We start from the raw sequence: 27,652 nt of genomic DNA, 5'->3' as shown, positions 1-27,652 counted from the left end.
ACAAAATGGCACAAAGTATACACATTTTTAAAACACTATATTTTTTCTATGTTTACACACTGCTCTCTATCTTTTAATTGTATTGTCTAGTGCTATGAAACACTTTCAGCTACAGGTGTCTATGTTACTCTACATTAAGTAGAAGTGTCATTCCCATGAATCTTCTTTTTGGGTGGATGAGAGTGATAAAGATCCCTTGCTGTAAATGTAGTCTTTATCGTCATTGGAAAGCGCTACATACTTTGTTCCAAAAAGATTGAATTAATCTGATTTATAAACTAACTAAGCATCTGTAATCATGATTAGTTGTCATGATGTTCTTGGAGGGGTTATTAATTAATACTGAAGAAAAAAAATTCTCGTAATAAGGGGTAATATAAATTCGTCATTTAAGGTTGTGTAACCAGTTTTATTTAAGCCTTACAATTTTAGTTATAAGTAACAAATACAATACAATAATTGTTTCTATTTTATATCTAATGCCATGAATGTTTATTTCTTGAAGCTGAGATTGTAGTAAAGGGCAAAGTTACATACAAGAGCTACGACACACAAGCCCATTGTGCCTCTGTACATAAATCCATCAAGACCACCTGAAACAAAATCACACTGCAAAAGTACCTAATTTTATAGGGATGTGAGAAAGGGAATGTGGAATAGAATTGGAAGGTATGATGGAATTTCAATAATCTTTCCAGCATTATATAACTGTTACCCTCCTTACCCATAACAATTAGCACATATGCCCAATATTGTAAATACTAATTTCAATCTCTTCAAGCTCAAGTCTTATGATAGAGAATGCATGGTAAGAAATTAATCAGTAAAAATCAAAGGGACCATGAAGACTTCCTGACACAACATTGTGTTTTCCAAAAAATCACCCACGATAATAGGTGCTAATAAATGCAGCATTTGAAAAAGTTTTCATTTTCTAGCACAGTTTCTCACAATAGCCCGTAGAAGATGAGAAATTAATTTTAAAAAATTACGAGCTCCTCCCCCAAAAATATTACTTTGATTAAAACCTCATCATTAATTCATTTATACCAATAATATAGTTAATAAAGAATGTGGTAAAATCTTTCCTAAACGCTCCTGCAAAATAGATGTATTTTTCACTAACCTTTCATATGCTTGATTGAGACTCGCATTTCATTATTACAAATTTATATTTATAGAAATATAAAATTTAACCCTTTCAGTGCCAGTCTTTTTTTGGAATGTTAGTTAATAATGTCACTGGTATTTTGCAGGTGTTATCCAAAAGTACCAAGCCATTTCTTGCAATTTACATGATTATTATAAAATGTCGTAACTTTGTTATTTATCAACTAATTTTTATAATATTTGTTTTTTTTTTTGTACAAAAATGTGTACCCAACAAATTTTTACAGGTATACTAAAAGAAAAACAAAAAATAACAATAAAATGTAAAAAACCTATTGTCTATTGTAGTCCTCCAGTCTTTCCCAACGTTAGATAATGTTTAGTTATTGCCCTAAACATATATCGTATATCGGCTACATTAAAATGTATTCCTTTTTTAATTATGCTCTACTTAATGTTGTTTAAAAAAAATAACATTTAAACATGTTGTTACAATATCCTAGTTTGCGTAAATTTAAATTTATTTTGAACGAGTGATGAATTTAAAGAAGTGAATTAACTGTCCTGTAACACTTTCATCAGCACAAATACAAAATAGCAAATGCATTAAAATGGAACAGTTATTAGTTGTAAGAGAAACAAATAATATGATAATTCTTTCAAAGCCAATAAAAAATTATAGCAACCACTCATTGCCCATACACCACCACAAACTAAACTATACAGAGAAGGTGTCCAGCAAAGTTGCTTGAAGAAATTCCCTGACTTTTCCCTATAAAAAATAATTTTCCATATCTTATTATCTATCAAATCAAAGGTTTTTTTAAAGTTCGTTTTATTCATAAATAATGTGAGTGTATTGTGGTGTTTGGAATTGACTTCTGGTGAACTTTAGTGGTCTTTGAAGCAAAAAATCTGTAACCTATTTCGGCAGCCATTACAAATATAATGTACAAAATCAACATCTTTGCAAAGCAATATTTTAGGGAATTTCGCTTATTAAACTAGGAAATATATGCATAAATTGAAGAAACCTTTTAAACAAAAATAATATTACCTTGCTGTGTGTATGAAATGAAATGAAATATGCCTTTATTTAAGAGGCGGAGTTAGGGCTATTTAGCCCTCTCTACCACTCAACCTTACATAATATACAGATATATGTACAGTGAATAATCTTAACTAATAACAAATTTTAAATTAAAATAAATGCTTAAAAATTAACCAAAATACAGGGTGATTCGGTTAGTGTTACCGGCACTTTCTGAGCTGATTGTACTATAAAAAATAAAGAAAAAAGTTTATATAAACATGGGTCCGGAAATGCTTCCTTACTGGGTTATGGCCAATTGAAGATTTCACCAAAAATTGTGTGCAGGAGGTCAAATGATGATTTGCCGCGTGTTTATGAAGAGATATTTATAGGCGAATGCAACTTTTTCTAACGGATTTTTAGATGAGAAATTGAATAAAGTTCATCTCATAGCTGTATCTCATTTAGTTTTTTTGTTATACTACAAAAAAACAGAAATAAAATAATTTTGAAAACACTTTTTTAAGGTTTAACGGACAATTATTTTGTTAAATAGGCATTGAAGACCCACATTTTTACAAAGAAACTTGCAGAAAATTTAATTCTGAATAAAATTATGTGCCACACGGCTATTAACAGCGAAGTATTAGTTTCTGGAATTTAATTTTACAACAAACATTCTACCAAGCAAGAAATTCCAAAGCAAAGGAAAACCGCATTTTAATGACATAGAGTAGCCTACACATAAGATTTATTAGGATGCAATTTAAATTAAGTTTTAAATAAATTATTGTTTTTCATCTAAAGCTTATAATACTACGTACCACTTTCATAACAGGTGTTCAAAAATCAGTCCTTGTACTTCAATACACTTAGCAGCTCGCTTTCTGATTGATCGAGTTATCCTCCGCAACGCTGCACGATTGTTTTTGATTTGTGCGGCGGCATCTTCAATTCGATTTATTAACTCTTCACGTGTATTTACTTTTTCCTGGTACACCAGGTTCTTCATCCAACCCCATATACAGAAATCTAATGGAGTTAGATCTGGTGATCTTGGTGGCCAAGTGTGTGGTCCACCGCGACCAATCCATCGCCCGGGAAACTGCTCGTTTAAGTGCATTGTTACATTATGGGAAAAGTGGGCAGGGGCACCATCATGTTGATAAATAATATTGCACCTTGCTGCTAATGGAACATCTTCTAATAATAGTGGTAGTTGTTCTGTAAGGAATTCTAGGTACATGCGGGAATTTAGATGTCCTCAGAGAATGAATGGTCCTATTAATCGATCATGAATGAGTCCACACCATACATTTACATTAAATCTGTGTTGAAAGTTGCGCACGATTGTACTATGTGGATTTCCCTCTGCCCAAGTGTGTTCATTGTGAAGGTTGTTGACGCCATCTCGGGTAAATTGAGCTTCATCAGTGAATAAAATGGTTCTATGATGTTGACGGTTTCTAATTAACCAGTTGCAAAATTCCAATCGAAGAGGAGGATCTTTTGGTTGAATACTTTGAACTTGTTGTTTATGGTAAGGGAACATGCTATTTTTGCGCAAAGTTCTCCATACTTCAGACTGAGACACTGCGAATCGCCTAGAAAGACGCCGTGTACTGACACCAGGACTGCGTTCAGTAGCCATGATTATAGCCTCTTCCATATCTACATTATTCTGGGCAGGGCGATCCCGATAATTATTAATACTAGGAAGTTTACCTGTTACTCTTAGGGTACGAAATGATCCACTGATCGTTTTTGGTTTTGGAACTCTGCGATTAGGAAATCGTCTTCGGTATTCTGCAGTAGCAGCGGTTGCATTTCCGTCACAAACGCCTAAGACAAATACCATGTCGGCATATTCTTCCGTTGTAAATAACAAAGGCATTGCAATTGTGATAGTAAGTTACTTTAAAATACACTTCACTAACAAACGAGTAGTAAATTAATTGTATTAAATTGCACTCATTAAACTAGTACAGAATTGGTAACAAATAATTTGGATTCCTCAATAAATTGCAGTGTATTGTTGAACAGCTGATTTGTGATACCAACTTATAAAAACATAATTTACCTTCTGTAAAGCTAACGTGACAAAGATATGTAGGTACATGATGTAACCATTTGGATAGTCCTAAAAAGTAATAGTATTATTGTTTTTTAGTTGAGCATTAATCTATTAAAATCGTATTTACAATTGTATGCTAATCAATTATTTGTGTACCTTATATCATTACATTACGGTGTTTATTTACTAAATACGTATTTCTTGCTTGGTAGAATGTTTGTTGTAAAATTAAATTCCAGAAACTAATACTTCGCTGTTAATAGCCGTGTGGCACATAATTTTATTCAGAATTAAATTTTCTGCAAGTTTCTTTGTAAAAATGTGGGTCTTCAATGCCTATTTAACAAAATAATTGTCCATTAAACCTTAAAAAAGTGTTTTCAAAATTATTTTATTTCTGATTTTTGTAGTATAACAAAAAAACTAAATGAGATACAGCTATGAGATGAACTTTATTCAATTTCTCATCTAAAAATCCATTAGAAAAAGTTGCATTCGCCTATAAATATCTCTTCATAAACACGCAGCAAATCATCATTTGACCTCCTGCACACAATTTTTGGTGAAATCTTCAATTGGCCATAACCCAGTAAGGAAGCATTTCCGGACCCATGTTTATATGAACTTTTTTCTTTATTTTTTATAGTACAATCAGCTCAGAAAGTGCCGGTAACACTAACCGAATCACCCTGTATATACATACTATTTAATAATTAAAAATAAAATTTATCAGCTTAATATGTAGAAAAATTCAAACAAAGTTAGATTAAAACTTAAATTAACAGATTACTTTTTAAAGAATTTCTCGTTATTACTACATTCATTCTCTCAAACACACAGCCTGACCACAAGCATGCCACGAGCACCGCCACTCGTCACCCCTACAGACCGCCCAGCAACAAGTCCCTGACCCCCGCCCCAAAACGAGCCCGACCTTCTATAATACGGATATTATCAGGAAGAGAGTTCCAGAGGCGACATGCCTGAACAGTGAACGACTTACTGAAGAAGTTCGATCGATGAACAGGAATTGAAAGTAACGTGGATCCACTTCTCGTAGGTCGCTCACTTATATCGGAAATAAATTTGAAATGCATGATTTGTATGCATGCATGTGTGTGTGTATGGTATTCAGTAGCCTAAGCAATTTAACTACATAGCCTTTAATACTTGTAAGAAATCAATATAACTTTGTCTGGCAAAATCAAGAAAAATATGAACTGAAAGAAAACTATTGTTGACAAAAAAAAAATTACAGTTTGATAATCTATCTACACTTTTTTCTACATAAGGTATGACAACATGTTAAAGCAATCTGCATATTGCTGATCAGCTGCAGTCCGTGAATATACGCAGCGGACTCGTAGCGATGCGTGTCAAATTTACAGAACTACAAGCAAAATATTTACAAAACTTGGATAATTTGGTAATTAGGATTTCTATCTACGGATTTGTACACACAATGGACAACTATAAACATGTTTTAGCAATAGGTAACTCGCATACTGCCGATCAGCTGTCGTTTGCGTATGTACACAACAGACTCGTGGCGATGTATGTACATAAATACAGATCTACTGGCAAACTATACAAATAAAAATACTAGAAGTAAACTGATGTCAAAGAAAGGATATTCGACACCTACCTCCCTTGAGATGTACGGGCTTGCCATCTGGCTTCTGGAATTGCTCTTGTTTGGTGAACAGTTCTTTGTACTTCGGGTGGACTTCATCGGCTGTACGACGCAGCGACGTGGAGAACTGGCGTGTCACAACCTGCAGTACTCGCCTGGAGCTCATCTGCTCGGACAGTGACCACCGTACAATGAGTATACAAACTGTCTTGTAAAGTGTGAGGAAATGAAAAATAAACACATCATTGAGTCAAGTAACAATGAGTGAATGACTGTTAAGTAATTCTGCCTGTGCTAACCATGTGTGACCACATGGCACTGAACTCAGTTAACATGCACAGGGCAGGGGTTTATCATGTTGAATTATCGGTTACCAGTCCATCACGCTAGCCGAGCTGGTGAGCTAGGCTTGGACACGGATAAGTGCTGATATAAACAGGCGTTTTTTACAATAACTTTGGCTATCAAAATAAGATGTCATTTATCTTTTAACCCAATACAGATATAAATACATTTTTTGCACTGAAACTAACCATTACACATCATATGTTACTAAAAGGCAGTGATGATACTCAATACTACCAGACTACTCGGATCAGTGATAACACAGACAGACAATGTATAAACATCAGATGATGGCAGAACATTGTACTGATATCCCATTAATCTGTCAATGTGTGGTTTTCCAAAAAACTGGTTTGTTAAATAGTGTAATACTCCTTGAACACTATGAAAACCTGGGAGTGAAATGAAGGCTTGTTTCGCACCACCTCAGCATAACAAATCTATAATTAGCTAAGGACATTTCCCTTCTGATCCTAAACAAAGTAAGGTATACTCCATGGTAAAAGACGGATCCCATACTGAGGCAGGCAACTATAGACCAATATTATTAATTCCAACATTTTCCTAGGTGATTGAAAGAATAGTCTTGATAAAACTGATTGACCATTGCTAACTCCATAACATCCTGACAGAAGACCAACACGACTTTGGCAAAGGAAGCTTAACATCTGCCATGATTAAACCGGGAGGATTCATAATCAATGCCTTGGAGGAAGGGAATATGGTTGCTGGTATTATCTTGATTTCAGAAAATCCTTTTATTCCTTGACACAAAAACTGATTCTTAGTAAACTCGAACAACTTGGCATGAAAGGTTAGCATGGTTGAGGAGTTATCTGGGATGAAGAAGTCAAATCGTGGAGAAACAAAACATACAAAATGGCATAACCCAAGTAAAAAAATCAAAGCCTCTTCCAATCTGCAGGAGAGTACCACCAGGGTTCTGTATTGGGGCTAATTCTGCTCATCCTCCTGACGAACGACATGCCACAAGACTGTTGATATTTGTATCATCCTTCCATTGAACACCCAGCCATTAACTCATATACGGGGTGGGCCATAAGTCAGTCGTCAAAACATTCCACCATGTTTGCAAAACAAACACACGCTGTTCTGTTGTTAATTTCCTATTCATACTTTCTCAGATATCGACAATAAACAAACATAACCTCAAACTGCTAGTGTTTGACTTAGTCAAGTTCACAACTACTACGCTAGGAAAAACAAAGTCTAAGGATTGCTAGTGACAATTGACTTATGGCCCACCCTGTATTGCACTGAGCATGACTAATAAGATCAAATAGCTTGCTTTTGGAAGAAGAAATGTTGAAATTCTATCATTCTAGATGTAAAATTGCAATCTCATGCTGTTGGAATGGAATATTAGTTAACCACAACATACAATGAAGTAGTAATTATATTGAGAGTCTTTCCAAGAAACTAAGTTCATGCCTTTACATTTTAAAAAGAATCAAGCATATTAATGATGAATCCACAACTAAGTTATAGTTGTGTACCACGCTCTGTTTGAGTCGCATATAAGATACAGCATGATAGTCTGGGGAGGGACAACAACTAGAACCCTCAATCAAATTCTGCTGATTCAAAAAAGCCATAAGGATAATGTCAGAACTGAGTCCTAGAAAAAGCTACAAAACTTTTCTCCCAAGCAAAAAGATTTTAATAATACTTGGCTTATATATTCGAGAAGTTGTTATGCATGTTGACAAGGATAATCTACGAGGCTAAAACATTCATAGACATAACACTTGCCACGAATTATCTGTCCCTGGACTACACCACACAGTGTTTCAGAAACCATCTTACATAAGACAAAAGTTCTTCAACCTTCTGCCAACCGACATGAAGACACCCCAAAGACAGTAGCTGAAAACGACCATGACCATTTCTGGTAAATGGTTCATCAACAGACATTCTACTCTGTGGATGAGTTCCTGGACTAGGGTAGAAGAGAAACCAACACAACTTGACCAATCTGTATAGAAAATTGACACATGCACATTTCTCAAAGAAGTTGCAATAAATATTATTGATTATTGTTTAGATTCAAACAGGTTTAGTTGAATTGTTTTAAATTAAAACACAAATAACCGTTTAATTAGCCTATAATTTGACAAAAGGATCAAGTTTGCTTTAGTACACAATCATTTGTAAATACAATCCTGTACTTAATAATGTTGCATTTAAAAAAATGTTAATACTGAATTGATCTTTAGTTAATGTAATAACAAATTGATATGCGTTACTTCTACAAAATTACTAATTTATAGATCTTTACTATAAGAGCAACAATAAGAAAATTCACAATTTAATGTATATGAGACCTTTATTATCACTATTTAATTTGACAATATTAAAATTAGGTGTTTAATGTAAGAACTTTCTTTAAGAAATAAAGATTGTGAACAATTTAATTTTGTTATTTAGACAAAATTGGAAAGAAGTTGCAATATTAAGGCATATTATATTAAATTTACTAAATATGTAAATTTGCTCCTTGAATTTAAGATGTGAAATTTGTGAATTGTATAGCTTATAGTTTCAGAGAAGAGATAGTAAATTTAATATCTAATTACTCATTGATTAATTGATTAAGCTTTAGTGAAAACTATTATTTGTGGGGCTGGAAAAATGTGATTTCTGTCTGTCTATCTGTCCGCCCAATATCTCAAAAACAAACTGACCTATAAATCTACATGAAGAACACTGAGTGCGATTATTGTGCATGTCACTCCATGGGATTTGGCTGTGCATTAGCGAATGCTTTTGCATTGGTAACCATGATGGCAACAAGAAAATAGCAGAATAAATCAATATGCAACCAAACTCAATACACCCATAAGAGTTATAATTCACATATACAACATATAACCTGGCTATCGCAACACCTACATATGCGGCGAGTGCCGCTATAGATTTGAATTTGGCGCGCGTAATCCATCATTAGCCGCAAACACGATAGCCAGCTGCGCCGACCTCTAGGTCATAGCTTAAACAAAAGGTGCCTCCTACCATCCGGAATTCTTCTGGACAGGTTCTGGTAGGATGATTACTGCTAGGTTAGCAAGCAGAGACCGGAGGTTGTGCGGGAGTCGTTGTGCAGTGTTCAAGTAGAGTGGACGGGTAGAAGTGAGTGTACGTGGTCTAGGATTTAGTATAATTGTTAGGGAACCTTTCGGAACCATATCCAAATTATTAGTTTATCTTTAGTCATTAAAGCTGGTTAGGTTTTGGATAGGGGGAATCTAGTGGCGGATCCACGGTTAATTATTATTCCTCTGAAAGGTGCCCTCTTCCGGTTGTGACGACACGAAGTTGCAGATTATTTTATAGTGACTTGTTGTGTGGTCTTTTGTTCTTTAAACACTTATACAAAAACCAATTTAATGAACAAGAATACCAATGTATCATAAGAAAACCCTCGACAGAGCCTGTTATAACAAGTGGTATGGCGTACTCCTACCGTGTTATTACTAAGTTGTCAACAGAGCCTGCTATAACAAGTGGTATGGCGTACTATTACCGTTATTACTAAGTTGTCAACAGAGCCTGCTATAACAAGTGTTATGGCGTACTCCTACCGTATTATTACTTAAGTTGTCAACAGAGCCTGCTATAACAAGTGTTATGGCGTACTCCTACCGTATTATTACTTAAGTTGTCAACAGAGCCTGCTATAACAAGTGTTATGGCGTACTCCTACCGTGTTATTACTTAAGTTGTCAACAGAGCCTGTTATAACAAGTGGTATGGCGTACTCCTACCGTGTTATTGCTAAGTTGTCAACAGAACCTGCTATAACAAGTGGTATGGCGTACTCCTACCGTGTTATTGCTAAGTTGTCAACAGAGCCTGCTATAACAAGTGGTATGGCGTACTCCTACCGTATTATTACTAAGTTGTGTTCACATAATTTCAAAGATATTTATTTTCCAAATTTGACCCTCCCAAACAACATTGCACTGTAGTGCTTGGATCGATATGGCAGAACCTGTTTCAATGTGACTCACTTTCTTAGAAGAATAACAAATAGACTGGATAATTTTCTATCACCTAGCATCCTTTGCCCTGCGTACACCACCAAAACCGACATGTTGTCATTTGTTGTAGATATAACTCATCAATATGGTTGATCAATAAGATATATTTAGTAATATAGATAGTGGGGGAATTACAATAATTCCACAATTATTTGTAAGGAGGTTACTTGCACATGGAGGTTAATTTACTTGGGATTAAAGAGTAGCCAAAGATTTGATAGTTCAGGGTAGAAAATATTTATTAACAATGAGAAGTTTAGATAGTTCCAGAGCATTCTAGGGTGAGAACGGAAAGTTAGCCCAAAAAAAGATGGTGATAAGATTAAGGGAAAACATTGAAGAATGATTATCAGTGATCACACAAAAGATCACAAGTGACATAATTTTAAAAACATTAACTAATTAATTTCACTGGCATGGATTTTAAGAAACTTTTCTAATGAAACACTCACTGTTGATTTGGTTTACAATCATACTCATCATCTCCGCATGAAACCAGACTCTGCTGGAATTCACTGCTCCCCTGTCACAAAAATAACGTTACAACGGCACAAGAAGGGAGTTCACGCATTAACACATCACCAGCAGCGAAACAGGCACATTAATCAGTTTTAGCCCATAAAGTGAAGTGAGGCAGAAATAGCCTGTCAGAGTCAGGCGGAGTAGCGTCTGGCTCAATTATACCATAACTTCCACGACAACTTCCGTAACACCTGTCTCTGTTCGCTTTGTACCATCACAACGTTGGGTACTTGTCTCGTATGGCCTCATCACTTGTGACTGATGCTCGCTAGTCTAATGTCACGCCACATTTAACCCTGTGTCCTTGTTTGAAATTTAATAAACGTAAAATTTAATAAAGGTTGGAAATAATTATGTTCTTGTAAAATAGATAAAAGTAGGGTACTGTAGCCTTTACTTAGTGTTTTAAAAATACAATTTGTATTATGGTATGAAATTTACAATTTTCATAAATAAACCTGAGTGAGTGTAAAATATGAAACTAATAAAATAGCTATTTTCTTCATAATGGACAATTAAGTTTGAAATAGAATCCTTAATCATAAAACTGTGTATATTATTGTTCAGAAGCATTTTAGGTTCATAATAGTAGTGTAGAGTAAGAGCGTAATGTATTACAAATTGTTGTATCTGGTATTGAACAACATGCAACAAGATTACTTCTCAAAAAGTTCCTAATAATAAAAACTAAGTTTTAACGTGTTTTGGATTATAAATCAAAGATAGTTAAACAACAAACTGTTTCTGTCTAATAGATTTTTTATTATTTTAATACTATGACAATCCAATGGTTTTATAGACTATTTCATCCAGAAACTGATTTAGCCATTATTCAGGCCAAAGACATTATAAATAAACACATAAAAGGAATAAATAGAAACACAGATTTTTCTTCATATCTTGAAAATTAACATATAAACACTATTAGTGTCAAAAATGTATTGTTAAAGTGTAATTTGATTACCTAGACAATATGTAGACAGTAACTTATGTTGTTAATAGGTAAATAGTACGAGATACACAAGTTTTATTTCGAGTTTTTAAAACTTTCGGTCACATTAACACAAATTTTTATGTCACTTTTTATAAAAAGTACATATATATATATATATATATATATATATATATATCACAGTAGTTTGTTAGCTTTATATATACTAATTCTAAATTAGTTGAATTGGTCATTAGAAAACACAGCAACCATGTTCATAAAAGAAAATTGTTGGTAAACGCACCAAGAAACACAAATTGCAATAATGTGACTGTTTAATTATAATAACAAATGCATTTCCTTTTTTTAGCTGTGTTTATGGTTTATTATAAGAATTGGCTTAAAGTTGAAATTAAAAAATAAACTTAAATATCTTAAAAGTGGGATGCATTGTTTTTTCATGAAAATAATGAAAGTGACTAAATATTCTTTTAACATAACTATAGTTAAAAGAAGGAAATAATTAAAATTTTTAAATAGGAAATTTTTTTTAATATTTAACATTTAAGATTAGTAACTCTAAAAGGGGCTGTGTAGACATAGGATTCTCAAATGACTAATACAGTTTCAAATTCAATATAATATAGAAATGTAAAAATCATAATTACATTTCCTAATTATGAAAAAGACTGGAAATACTTTAAGATACTGGAAGTATTTTTTGCGTTAACTATTACCAAATATGGCACTTTACAATTTGTAACTGTTAGCAAAAGGAGTACAAATGACAGATATAAACCTATCTCTTATTACAAATTACTATTATGTTATTAGGACTAGATAGGTAACATTTTCATGAATTTACCTTACAATCATGAATTTATCTACTTCTTGATCACAAATTTGTTACTCCCTTTCTGAGTTTTACAAATACAATAAAATATAATAGAACTTACAAATCCAGTTTTATACCCTTAACACGTTCAATCCTGGTGACGCCACAGTGGCGTCGTGCGTATGTCACACCGCCAGTACCGACGACGCCACGGTGGCGTCAAGTACAGTGGTATTTTTAAGCCGCCGAATGAATGACTAATTATTAAATAATCGTCATTCTCACTATATTAGATGTTTATTTAGATGTCGAAGAATGCCAAATCAACCTTGGTTTCCAGGAATCAGTCTTCAAAGTATTGATTAATTTTTATAATGTTTACAACTTGAGTAACAGCTGATTTCTAGTCAGACGTGATTCCCGCCAGTTTCTCACATGTTTATATTATTTTTGCTGTCTCGGCTTCCCGCTGTTTTCTCACTTTCACTGTTGCTATTCGGGAGATAAGTGAGTTTGAGGTTATGAAACGTAATTCTTACTTGGTTGTGTATTATTATTATTAGTGAAGTGAATAGTTTACGTTTTCTGTAACCATGGAACCTTCACCGTCTACACTATCTACTAGGAAAACCATTTCTGACGATACATTGAATAGTATATTGAATGGTAGCCTAAGCTCGGAGAGTACTGAAGACGAAAACATTGTGAGTGATTTTGACTTTCCAGACAATAAATTTCGTTCTTCAACACCACTGCCAGACAATGCCGACGGGTCTGATTCTTCTAGATCACCGTCACAGTAAACTAAGTCTACTACGTCTGTGAGTACTGTTGCCTCTACTTCCGGGTTACTCAGTGTAACCCCCCCCCCCCACCAACACAGCTAAATGATATAGAACAACAGTTTGCTGCTTCACAGCCACATGATTTACCAAGCCCACAAAATACTGCACAAAGTGAACTAGGCGCATGGTTGTCCCTGCTATTCAGTGGACTAATGATAATTCCTCAATGAAAAACTTTGATTATGTTTCTAAACAAGCACTAAAAATACAAATGCAACATAATGCAGAACCTTTAGATTTTTTTAGACTTTTTATAAATGATGAGTTTCTTGACTTGCTTACAACTGAAATAAATGTTCAAGCTCAGTACATAATGGCAACTACCGATCAAAGACCTCACTCTTCAATAAAACTTAGGAGCGATGTTGACCAGGAGGAAGTAAAAATATTTTTGGGCCTATTGTTACATATGGGTGCTCTTCAGAACTCTAGAATGAGAGACTGTTGGAAGACTCATAGACAACATTCCATGCTTCAAGCAGTATATGAGCCGAAATAGGTTTTCGCTTATTATGCAATGCTTGTATTTTGCTCGCAATCCGTTTGGTGAAGAGCCAGTACCAGATGACTGACTTTACAAAATTAGGCCGGTTGTAGATCACTTTAAAAACACTATGAAAGCTATTTATGAACCAGGGCGGGAACTGTGCATTGATCAGTCTATGGTGTTACGGCAGGAAGACTAATTTTCCGCCAGTAAATCAAGAACAAAAGACATAAATATGGTATAAAGCTATATGTACTGACAGAACTAAACGGACTTGTCATCAACTTTGCTGTGTATGCCAGAGTCAATGATTTTGACCTTGGAGGTGTCGGTCATTCAAAAACTGTGGTCTTACATCTTATGCAAGATAGCCTTGACTTAGGTCATGCGGTATACATGGACAATTATTATAATAGCTTTGACTTGTCTAAAGAGCTACTTGACCGGAAAACCTACACTACAAGAACCCTCTAGAGCTAAACGCAAAAATACACCTTCCGAGGTTGTAGAAACCAAGCTTGCACATGGGGAGGTAACATCCTACTACGCTGATTGAGTTGCAATTGGTAAATGGCATGACAAAAGAGATGTACGTTTTATTTCAACAGAGCATGTTCTTGACATGGAAGAGTGTAAGAATAAACGAGGTGAAACTACAACGAAACCCACAGCTATAGTTGAATACAACAAGTACATGAATGGAGTTGATCGTCTAGATCAGATGCTGGCTTATTACCCCGTCACACGAAAATGGTACAAAAAACTTGGCATTCACATCATTGAAATGATGGTGGTGAATTCGTACAAGATGTTCAAAAGCCATTCTGGATTACAGCGTCTGTCTCTGTATGACTATCGCTTGTGTGTGGTTGAACGACTACTACCACCTGATTATGTCTCTTCAAATCGAGGAATGAGAGTAGACATCCAACCAACTCCAGGAATGCATTTTGCATCTAAGATGCCTCCTGCTCCTAGTGGAAGGACCCTACGAAAGAGATGCTGTTTGTGTCTAGGAAAAGGGAAGAGGAAAGACACGATCTTCTACTGTACCAAATGTCCGGGACAGCCTGGTCTGTGCTTGGGAGCTTTTTTTGTGCAGTTTCACAGTGTGACGTGAACGAATACGTGAACTTCTTCTAAATAGCAATACATAACATATTCAAGTATTCAATATATTCCAATTGTGTGTTTTTAGAGTTATTACAAAAGAGTGAATTGTAGCAATGCGCCTTTCATTCATCTCAATAATCTGTTATTGTAAGGTATTTGATTTGATTGATTTCAGTCACCAAACAGTGGTATAAGCAGATATTTTATAAGTAATATATAAAAAAACAATAGTTATGTTTTACGCAATGTATTCTGCGTACTTGAAATATTGCCTAATAATTATACGTTTTACTGCCAGTCCTAAATCTTTTTCAGGTATTACTTTCATAACTTTTATGACGCCACTTTGGCATCATAAACTTTTAATGTAAAATAATGTTTTACCTATAAAAATTGTGATATTTATTGATATTGTTAGTAAATAAAAGCCAGTACATATTATCACAAGTTTCAAGCCACAACTATTTGGTAAGTATGATGCAAGTCAAAACCATTAGTACCGATGACGTCACGGTAGCATCATAGTACTTTTTACGCAAAAAGTATAATTTAATCTACAAAAATGATGTTATTTATCAGAGTTATTATAATATAAAAGCCTGTATGTATTGTATCAAGAATTTAAATGGAAATATTTGGTCAGTGTAACACGTGGCAACACCATTAGTACCGATGACGCCACGGTGGCGTCAAAGCATTTGATACACCAAAAACACGTTTTTTTTCTTTTAGTGATTATATTCCATATTTGTAATGCTAAATGAATACAATAAGCTAAAAAAATAAGTTTGGGATTCCGGGTGCTATACCCGGAAAAAGGGTTGGGCTTGAACGTGTTAAATTATACAAGGTGTGCACTCATTCTTCATGTAACAGGCTTTGTGACGTGAAACAATCAAGTCTGGTGACTTTTTGTCACAGTAAGTTCAACCCTGAAAGACCTGAAGCATCTGAGTCATCCGTGCTTATTTTTGGTGTCTGTAAGAGCTTTCCTACAATATTTTTCATAGGTTAACTGCAGTATTCAACCTCTCCAAAGTACATTAAGCCTCTAGATTGTCAACCTTTTTGAACCTACAACTCCCTTTTTGTGTCTCAGATTCTGACAACCCCCGACCGTAAATTTAAACACCACTACATAAATAGGGCTAGTATCCTGTAAAATGCTGTGGTTTTATTTTATGGTATGCCTCATTAAATATGTGATAAAAACTAAATTTCTTCCCCTAATAAAAGTAGGACAGTAAAACCGATAATACGAAAAAAAAAATGAAACCAAAATATAATAATTTTGATCGCGTTGTACAGCCTGCTCATCTACGATAACTTGGTCTTCTGTCTGTCCGATCTAACCTGAAAGTTCTTACTCTTCACATGTTTAATTTGCTATTTTGAGCTATCGTATCTTATTTATTTCACATCTACAAAATCACAGAATCACATAAAAAAAAAAAAATGTATTGCAACATTTAAAAATAAAACATCTTTATCGTACGATTGTTTTAAGTTTAGAAGTTTTAATAAAACTAAAGCCTAATAAAACAAGTAATAACTTTAGTTAATTAAGAATAAAAGGTTAAGTACAACACTAACAAAATAATTTTAAAGATGCAGACATTTTAATATTGCGTAATATATTACTCATAGTAAAAATAATAATCTTAAATTATTATTATTGCCTAGGCCAAGCTCCTTTTATTGTTCCAAAGGAATGTAAATGAATGTTAGGGTTAGGCTTAATGTAAATTTTGTATCAACTATAATAATCCTAGACAGCATACTTATAAAGATCTAATTTATTAGGTCATTTACAACATAGTGGTTGTTTATGAAACCCAAAAAATAATTCAATGTTTAAATTAAAAATTTTCCTTAATTCATAGTGCGCACTATTTTACTGTTGGCTAAAAAATATAAAATTTTGTATATATCATTATCTACAAAAGGAGAAAAAATGTAAAGTTTCATAACAATTTGTGATGATGGGTGACAAATCAAAAAAATTCTGGATTATTTTATGTGCAATGACTTTTCCACTTTTATTATTATACAACTTCATTCCTAGTTTTCACTTTCATCTGCTTAAACATGAGCCTATATACTGTTTTATTCAGGATTTAAGTACAGTGAGGTAAAATCAAATAATGATTTGGCATTCAAATGAAATGATTTCACATAAATTTACCAATCAAACAATTAGCAGACTCTGTAAGGTGAGAAGTCATATCTACACTAGTTATGACCGGAAAACTATCAGTTGTAAAGTTATTAGTTGCATTAAAAATAGTATACAGTGTAAATAAAAAATATTTAATCATAATTTATTTTAAAATTATGTAAATTATACAGTTAAATCTAGTGGTTAGCTATGGATTTCTAGTTGCCTGAATAATGATTTTAACCACTACTTATTATTTTTTCAAATGGAAAACACGGTACTTATGTATTAACGCCACCACAGAAATATTTAATGGTTATCACGTACAAACATACCAAACCCAAATTTTTTTAACAAAAATGAAGTAAACTTTATTTAACATAAAAACTCTTTAGAAGCCCAAAAAACTTTATTTAAAAGCGAATTATTCATTAGGATTTAGATGAAAAATGGACCGATAAAGGATTGAAGATAGATTTTTTAAACTGCCTTAATTTCTTTCAACTAATGTTGTCACCATATGAACTCTAATAAATAAGATTCCAAGTTATGTCTTGCTGCCCACCTGTCTCTTATTTTTCTATTTAGCACTGCCCCACATTCTCTCAACTGTTTGTGTATAAAGTCCTACATCAGGATCAATAAAATTTTATTTATGATTAACTTTAGCTTGGTGCTATTTCTATTATATTTGTTTGTTAACCATTCCAACCAAATAATTGTTTCTGACCATTGTCAGAATAAATTGTGCTGCCATCTGCAACGTTTTCAATAATTTTATCAAGAATGGTAGATCCAGTTCTATTAGGAACAGTGACAATAAACAAACTTTTTGTTTCTCTATATATACCACCTAACACCCTGTTCGGGTAATACTCGATCCAGAATTATTTCTACATTATCAGAAATCAGACTTTCATCAATGTCCACAATGCAATCTGGTCCACTTATCTTCTTGTTTGGTTTATTCTCCATGTTCAAGATACAATTCACAGATGTAATTGTTCCAATCTATAACAGTTTTATCGAAAAAAAAAAAAAAATCTAAAGTTAAATTTACTCCTTGCACCAGCAGTATACGAATCTTAAAGCTGAACAAAATGGAATTCTGCTTAGGCTAACTCAAACGAGTTGTTTTTTCTAAGTTCCACTTGCTGATCATACTGTCTTAGATTACATTTCCAAAAGTTATTTAGCCTACCAAATAAAGTTTCATGTTATGGGAATTCTTACATTTTAGTTGTTTTAGGTAAAATATTTTGCTCATGAAAAATAAAATAACATCTTGTTCTGTTCTTAGTTAATCTCTGATAGGCAGTTTCGTAGCACTAAAAATTGGGATTAAAAATCAGCAAACAAAAAGTAAAAAAAAAGATTCAGAAATTATGTAGCAAACTTAATGCTGTTTTTACTAGGTATGTGGGTATATATATATATATATATATATATATATATATATATATATATATATATATATATATATATATATTACACAGCAACTTTGTTGTTTGTATGTGCACGAAGTTATCTCAAATCAAATCACGTTTATTTCCACACAAAAAATTAAGACAAAGTAGATCTTTATATTGAATAGGATAACAATATAGCATTTGGATGTACAAAAGTATTCTAGAAATACACTTCAAAATACATAACATTAAATAATTAAAACTAAATTATATAAAGAAGTCTTATATCACAAGAAATAAATCTATGTAATGAAATAAAGATAAAAATGAAAATATATACACACACACACACACACACACACACACACACACACACACACATATATATATATATATATATATTTATATATTTTAGAAAAACCGTACAACTATACAATTTAACAAAATAACTTAACTTATTATAGCGTATACTTTTTTGCACATGACGGATTGGCTATTTAACATTTTTACTTAATCGGCATTGTTGAAAACTAATATTATCTTTATTATGTGTATTGTATGGATGTAGGTCTTCATTAAGTATCATTTTTGGTAATTTTTTTTGAGTAAGCAGCAAGTTCAAAAATGTAAAGATTGACGAATATAGGCTTGCAATGATCTAATGGGGCTGAGCCAATTATTATTCTAATAAACTTCTTCTGCAATTTCAAAATCTCAACAACCCTTGGAGAGTTACCCCATACAAGCAAACACAAGTATTTCATTATTGACTGAAAGAAAGTGAAATATGCCATCCTAATATATGGTTACACTAATAAATGTGGTTACACAATGTTTAAAAAAATGTGTGTAAAAACAATGAGGTTGCTATAAGTGAACACTCTTTATTGCCACATTGGCAAAAAGTTTTGCTGCGGTGGCATTAATACTTGATGACTATATAAACTACTAAATAATACAAAAATCAAAATGTAAAACCAAATAACGTTGTAAGTATTTAAAGTTAGAGTAGTTATAGTTCAGCTATGTTTTAATATCTATAAAACTAATAATGGTACTTTGGTAATATCCGGAGGCCATTATCTTTTTAACAGTTTCTCAATATTTATTAAGTTTTTGCTGCGGTGGCGTTAATACATAAGAACCAAAAACACTTACAAAAATAATAATACAAAAATTGGAGAACAATTAATCATATCTGATAGTACACATAATTTCAACCAAAAAATGATATATAAACGTAAGTTTATAAACTGGAAGTACCAAAAATGTCACAGTTGAGAGGTGTGTTGCTGCTGTATTGTCCAAGTGTATCTTTAAAGTGGTCATGCTTGCTTATGTGTTGACAGATTTCGTTCATAAAAGCACCGTTGGGATTGGTTTAACAATTATAAAATAGAATTTCGAACATTTTTATAACCCATATAAAACAGCTGATGCCTTTCAAAAGACAAAATATTTACTACTCCTGGCTTGATCAAGATATTTCTCAACGTATGTTATGTGTATGTCATTTTTTGTTAGAACTGATGAATACTATTATTCACAAAGGTTTGTAACACCCTGTACATCATGTAATAACAAATGATAACTTAGATAAGAGCACGGGATTAGTATTTTTGCTTCATTTGAAGTTTTAGAAAAAGACCTGTAAGGGAGCGTTTTAACCTGAATATATTCAATAATAATAATGTTAAATTCATAATATATCCTGCAATACAAATAGTAGATAGGAACAGACGATTACATTATTTTAATATTTATTAGATTATTTCTCTTTCCACAAGTGAAATTAAAAACAATTACTTTGTGATATATTTTAATGTTAAAGAAATTGAAAGTTGATATAGTACTCTACTAGTATAAAATTATTAAAACTAGCAGGTCTCTAACTGAAACACACTCCAGGGTTTATATTGCTGTTAATTTATAATTAATCGATTATTTATGAGTACCCATTACAAAGTGAAGATCTACAGTAACTATGATTGTTGAAATCGATTATTTAGGGACACCTTAGATCATTAAGTGTGTCCAATATATTTGGTCACAATCTGACAACTTTTTAAGGGTAGGGTACGATAAGCGGACCCGGGTTTTTTATTGAAATTGGCAAACGATATTACTTAATAAGGTACTTTGGGATTATACCGACCACACCCGCATGAAGAACACAAAAATATAAAATTTATAGAAACAAACATGATAGAACGAAAAAACAACTCTTTAATTAAAACTTACAAGCATTTCCAGGTATTATGATCGGTATTGTTGTCGCTGTTATCTTATCTTTCTCGAGAATCCCGATTACGGCAGGCCGCACGGCATCACATGATTATTTAAGTTTTTTGCACGGTACCTAATTGCCTTTCCATTACAATTTAATTTATATTTATTTCTGATCAGCCCCTCTAGAATTTGATATTTTACTGATAGGTACTATCTCGAGGGATGTTTTTCTTTCGTTGACCTGTGGTGCTGCCCCGCGCTGATGGCCGGAGGCACTCACATTTTAGGTGGCGGAGTGTGATCAAGAATAAAAACAAGTTTTGAGTGTTTTTTTCAATAAGAGTTTAGTTTTTGTTTGTAATATTTGTTTTTGTTGAATTTTTGTGTTTGGAGAAATATAGGGATAAAACACGGAAGTACAACAAAGCGACGCACCAGCTGAACGGGCGGCGAGACTGCAATCACGTTATCTACTAGACTGCTCGACTTTGACCTCTGTCTGAGGATGGGGAGGGGTTTGCGATAAGACAATTCCTGTTTTATATTGACGAAATATTGTTCTACGCTAATCTAGTAATCAGTAGAAGCAAAATGTCAAATAACGATTCATGTCTGGGTGTGGTCTGTATAATCCCAAAGTACCCTTAATAATAACCATCGATATAATCAATCAATACTGATTAATTATTTTGAATAATTAACTTAAATAATCTATAATATATCAACAGCTGAAAACACTTTCAAATAATACTTGTAATGCAATATTTCAATTTTATATAAGTAGCCTAACATTTGATTATTAACAATGGCAGTCAATTTTAGAAACCTACAAGACATTGCTTTGATAGATGACAAGACTTCATGCGAATATTTTAGGTATCGATGATTACATTCTTCGATATAAAAAAACCGGGTCCGCTTATCGTACCCCACCTCTTTTTAAATTGGGAGGCTCATGGTACCAGCTGCAGTATGACAAGCACTCAAACCTCGAATTGAATTAAATATCGATTATATGATTTAAATGCTGTCAGACATGTTTATCAAAACTGTAAAGTAATTGTAAGAACTATGCTGCTCATAAATAAAATTATATTATTTTCGATAATCTAAGATGCATATATTACTTATACATATAAAAACTTAGCCTAGCTTAACTATAATACAATCTTAAACATCTATAATGTAGTTCAGTTCCAACATTATTGTTCCAAATGAATTCAAACGAAGTTAAATCATGTGTATGGTATTTGAGTACCTAATGGGTATTTGAGATGGGAAATACTGTTATTTGTCAATAACTTACTATAAAATAATGTGTTGAGGTATTAAGTTCATGCAACCTATTACCGTGGTAACATGTTTCTAGTTGAACCACTGAGGTTGGGGAAGTACTGATTGGAAATGCCTCTGGCCATCAGTGTGGGTTCTATGGCAACTGGTTAAAAAAGGGTAAACATCACTCAACCCAAATTCAAGCTCAGATCACATGAGCACTTGTAAAGGTTACCTTCAACTTCTGTATTACTGAGTAACCTAATACCAGAAAGTCATTATGAGAATGCCAAATCGTACAGCCCAGCTGTTTCTAAAATAACAATAAGTTACCACTGATTAAACTGTTACAGACAACATATTTGTAATGGCCGCAAATACTTATGGCGATTTACATGTTTTATTTATGTCACAAGATGTCGGACATGTTTATCCCGGTACTTAGGGTACGATAAGCGGACCAGGTTTTTTATATCGAAGAATGTAATCATCTCGAATCCTAGACTATCAATCGATATAAAAGTATCTATAGTCCGCAACAACAAACATATGTTTTAAATTATAATGTGAATTTAATATTAACAGTGATCAAACAAATTATTATAACCAAAATTAGGAAAACTGAAGACGACCATATTTGCTCCTCTCACAGTTACATTTGTTTCTTTCCCACAAATTTCACATAATGGGTTTTTCGGTACGAGTCCTACATGTTAAAGCAACGAAAAACATGTCATCATCTTTCAAAGCAATGTTGTGTAGTTTTCTAAAATTGACTACCATTCTTAATAAATCAAATGTTATTTATGTAAAATTGAAATATTACTTTACCTGTATTATTTGAAAGTGTTTACAGCTGTTGATATAGATTATTTAAGTTAATTGCTCATAATAATTTATTAGTATCTATTGATTATATCGATGGTTATGATTGAGTAATATCGTTTGCAAATTTCAATATGGGCGGCTGAAAGGCAAAGTGATCTAAGTCACTTTTTTGTCATTTTGAGTTATGGTCATATTTGGATTGCCAGCAGCTGATTTCATTTTATGGCAAAGAGACCCAAGTCATAGTTCGCCTAAAAATCCGCTAGAGCGCAGAAGCTTACTGTGCCTGACTGATGTCAGCTGTATATTCGGCCGGCAGAGTGGTCTAAGTCAGACTTAGACCAGTTTGCCTGAAATCGATTTGTTCATTCACTTGTCATACCAGCTGAGGCTTGAAACAGTTGCTTTCTTTTGCCAATTATTGTTGTGTTTATAAAGTTCACGGTGATGGAAGACGATGATACACCTAGTGAGCCTAGCGTTCTTCAGTACTCAGGATCAGATGACTTCCAACCTTCTGATGAATTTAGTTCAGGTAAGAAAATAAATAATTATGAACCTAACCTCAAAACTTGTACCGGGCTGGGCCTAGATCTACACATTACTAGGTACTTTTTTTAGAGCGTACAGCTATAGTTCAATCTGCATAAACGAATATGTGTTTTTTGTTACAGATGACTCTCGGCACTCTGGAAACCCTGAAAATTCTGCTGGTGATGGTGATGGCGAAGGACATGATGAAATGATTCCAGTTGCTGTTCAAGAAGAGCCACCCAAAAGGACACGAAAACGTCAAAGAAGAGAAAGCAAGCGACAAATTAGAAAGAAGCAAAGGAATTCTGGTTCGTCCTATAAAACAGAGAAAGGTAAAAGAGTTGTAGCAAAATTATTTAGAAATACTCCGTGCTTGTGCAAAAATAAATGTGACAATAACATTGATGAAGAAACAAGGAAACATGCTTTTTCAGTTTTTTGGAAGTTGGGATCTTTCAAATTGCAAAATGCCTATTTGTGTGGCTTGGTTAAGCAAGAAATCCCAAAATTTCGTCGGCAAAGGGATGGTTCCCGCCCAAACAAGAGCTCGTCCAACCATTTTTACATTCATAATGTGGATGGCAACAACATCAATGTTTGTAGACAGTATTTTGTTGACACCTTTCAGATCAGCCACGGTCGATTGACGCGATCCTTGAAGAAGCTAAAAGATGGAAAAGCACCTGGATTGGACGAACGTGGCTGTCATGTTCCAGCCAACAAAATTGCTGTTGATCGTATGAATGTTGTTAGGGAACATTTATATTCTCTTTTCCTGCGTACCAATCGCATTATACTAGGACTCAAAACCCTAACAGAAAGTATTTACCATCACACTTGACCATCACTGCTATGTACAAGTCGTATTTAGAATACTGTAATGGGAAAGGCGATCCTGTCAGTGAGGCGGTGTATCGTCGCACATTTAACACTGAGTTCAACTTACATTTTCATTCCCCTCTAAAAGATAATTGCGGAAAATGCGATGTGTTTAAAAATAAATTGAACATATTACAAAATGAGCAGGAAAAACAACATTTGAAAGCAATGCATGAACTGCATTTAAGAAAAGCAGAAGCTGCTAGGTCAGCAAAGGACGAAGACGCAAAGCAATCAAAAGATGATCCAAACTATTATGCGTTCACATTTGACCTAGAAAAAGCTTTACCATTTCCTAGACTTACTACTGGTATAGCTTATTATAAGCGAAACATGTATTTGTACAATTTAGGGTGTCACGAACTAAAAAATGGGTTAGGGTTTATGTACACATGGGACGAAACCCAAGCTTCCCGTGGTTCCCAAGAGATTAGTTCCTGCGTAACCAAGCACTTGCTATCAAGGGCTAAAGATTGCAAACATATTGTTATGTACAGCGATACATGTACTGGACAAAACAGAAATTGGAACTTTGCTCTTGCTATGCAAAAGTTGACACAGATGGAAACGTCTATCGATGTAATTGATTTGAAATACATGGTAAGTGGCCATTCATTTTTACCAAATGACACGGACTTTGCTTCAATCGAGTCCTATGCGCAGAAAAAGCTACAGGTAATTTATTCCCCAAATGAGTGGAATGAGGCCATCCTGAAATGCCGAAGTAAGAATCCGTTTCACTTAACAAAAATGGACAGAGAGGACTTCTATTCCACCACGGAGTTAGTTGATGCTGTAACTAAACGGTCAGTGAACGTTGATAAAGGAAAATTCAACTGGCTGAAAACCCAGTGGATCAGATTTATCAGAGAAGAACCTTTTGTCCTTTTCTACAAGGAAACTCTACAGAAAGATGTACAGTTTGAATCAGTGTCTCTCGCTTGGTCGAAACAAAAGACAAAGAAAAATCGAAACAATGACCAAATACCTGTTGGGTTGATTGAACAAAGTCACTTGTACAATGCTCCCCGTCCTGTGACTAAAGAGAAGAAAAGGGATATGTTAGACCTTTTGGACTATATTCCACCCGTTCATCATGAGTTCTACCATAACTTGATCACAGGTGATGATGTTGAGGACATTGGACTTCTGGAAGAGGTGGCTGAACCAGAGCAAGACGAAAACATTGATTAAAAAAAACATTTATCTGATGTAGGCCTATCATGTCTTTTTATGCAAGTTGAACTGTAATAAAGTAAGCTACTTTTTATTATTACCAGTTTTTTTTATTTTTCATTTTCCCAGATAGCTAAAAGTATCAACTAACGTAAGCCAAAGTGATCTAAGTCACGTTTTACGGTAAAGTGGTCTAAGTCCTGACTTAGACCACTTTTACCCATCTAACTAATTAAAATTGGTATTAAAACTTACTTAAGGTAAAGTGGTCTAAGTCAGTTTTTTGGCTATAGCGTTAAGGAAAAACACGCTAAAAAAACGTTATATGCTTTAAAAAATAAAAGATTATTTTACAAAAGTAACTAAAAAATAATTGTTTAACTAAAGTCAGTCATTACAAAATTATTGCAAAAAATCTAAAACATCAATTATCTCAGAAACAGGTTTGTATGACTTAGACCACTTTGCATTTCAGCCGCCCATATAAAAAACCGGGTCCGCTTATCGTACCCTGCCCGTTTGTCCTTCAAAATAGTGAAAAGTAAGTAAATGTCTCACTGTTTGTTTGTTAAACTTTATAAATACACATAGCCTAGATAGTTTTTTGTTCATCATTAAATTATTACTTTTTATGATATAAAAACAGCCAAAACATATTGTAATTTGAAATTCCTATAAAGTATTTTGGTGTAGGTATTTAAATTGAAGATTTGTTACTTTTGAATAGGCTATTGATGACTTAATAATCAGAATATCGATAACTCAAGTGTTGGATGCTTATTATACTGCGGCCATGGTATCCTTCTAAGGGAGGAAGTTAGGATACAATGAATGTTGAATAATTTTTATATAATTATTAAAAGGCACAAAAACAGCTGCAAAATTAAAAAAAACATGAGTAATGGATTAACCTACAAAGCTGAAAGATCATCCTATTGTTTTAAATCATACTAGGGATACTTATATCAAATGCAATTTATACACTATAAAATTAATAATAGAACATAAGAAGCTAATAAAAATAAAACTATAACTGACACCAATGCAGTGCTGTAAAGGTCAAACTAGGCCTATAATCATGAGATCTGCTGAACTTAAATTTTACGCTATTAGGCTTATATCAATAATTATAGATAAAGAAGTTTGCTCAAATAAGAATAAAATACCTCTATAATACTACAATGTTTATTCTTAAACAGATATAATCCTGGTATTAGCAATAAAAGTAAATCAAACAAATTCTCACCTTGGAAGTTATTGAAGATCGACTTCGTCTACCTAAAAGTAAGAATAAGAACTATGGAAAATTGAATCGACTGGTTGGCTTGATCTACATATAATCAGCTGTTTTATATGCAGACTTAAGCGAAACAAAAAATGCTTTTAATACAAGTAAAAATTATGTGATAAATGTACGGGTTTTACTAAGCTTAAACTATTAAGATAGTTGTATCATATCTGTATACAGTTTCTCTATACTATAATTAGGGTACAATTTTTTCTATTGATATTACTAAGTATGATCATCAAAATACGTTTTTTAGTAGGTAAATTATGCAGTTTATCCTCTTCAGATACCTGTTTGGTTTAAAAAGTAATAGGTACGTGATATTATATTTTATAAAACCTTTTGACTGAGAAGCGTTGTTTGCATTGGCTCTTGTGGACTAACTAACTTGTTATTATTCACCACATATTTACTGTTGTACGATTAGTGGAGGAGAGATCATTGATTCGTTGATTAGAAAACTTGTAGAAATGGAATAGTGAAAGGTTTACATTGAAAATCAGACGAAAAAGTTCCCTTTACCATTAAAGAAAATCCTTTTTGGCACTGTCCGTGAAGATGAATCTGGGTAGTAGTAAGAAGTGAGGTAGAAAGAATGTCCAAGATTGGAAAATTTAAGCTCGCAATACCAAGCAGCTTTTGATAAGACATTTTCAGAATAACCTTACACAACGATAACTTTACGTATGCAATTGATGAAAAAGAAAAAAATCATACTGTCCACTTCTTGTGTTATCCTTTATTATTTACTATTTTTTAATGTATTCGAACGGAATGTATTCAGTTAATACTGACTTTACTCCTTGCGGAATCTCAAAGCCAACAAAACACAATATCTCTAGGCTTATGATTATTATTTGTGTAGAAATGCGTTGGGAAAAGTCTTA

At 33.4% G+C, this 27,652-nt stretch overlaps 1 protein-coding gene across 1 annotated transcript; it reads right to left on the bottom strand.

Moving 5' to 3' along the window:
• Positions 1 to 388: 388 nt before the first annotated feature.
• Positions 389 to 26,871, bottom strand: LOC124366455 (cytochrome c oxidase subunit 7A, mitochondrial). Its single transcript, XM_046823024.1, has 3 exons — positions 26,724 to 26,871; positions 5,863 to 6,016; positions 389 to 593 (listed from the first exon to the last, which is right to left on the bottom strand). Exons 2-3 carry the CDS (start codon positions 6,014 to 6,016, stop codon positions 493 to 495), a joined length of 255 nt encoding a protein of 84 aa, XP_046678980.1. The 5' UTR covers positions 26,724 to 26,871; the 3' UTR covers positions 389 to 492.
• Between the last annotated feature and the right edge of the window lie 781 nt (positions 26,872 to 27,652).

Source organism: Homalodisca vitripennis, chromosome 7 (assembly GCF_021130785.1).
Source record: "Homalodisca vitripennis isolate AUS2020 chromosome 7, UT_GWSS_2.1, whole genome shotgun sequence".
NCBI lineage: Eukaryota > Metazoa > Arthropoda > Insecta > Hemiptera > Cicadellidae > Homalodisca > Homalodisca vitripennis.
Note: the sequence above shows the minus strand (reverse complement) of the source record. Positions and strands in the feature narration are given on the sequence as shown.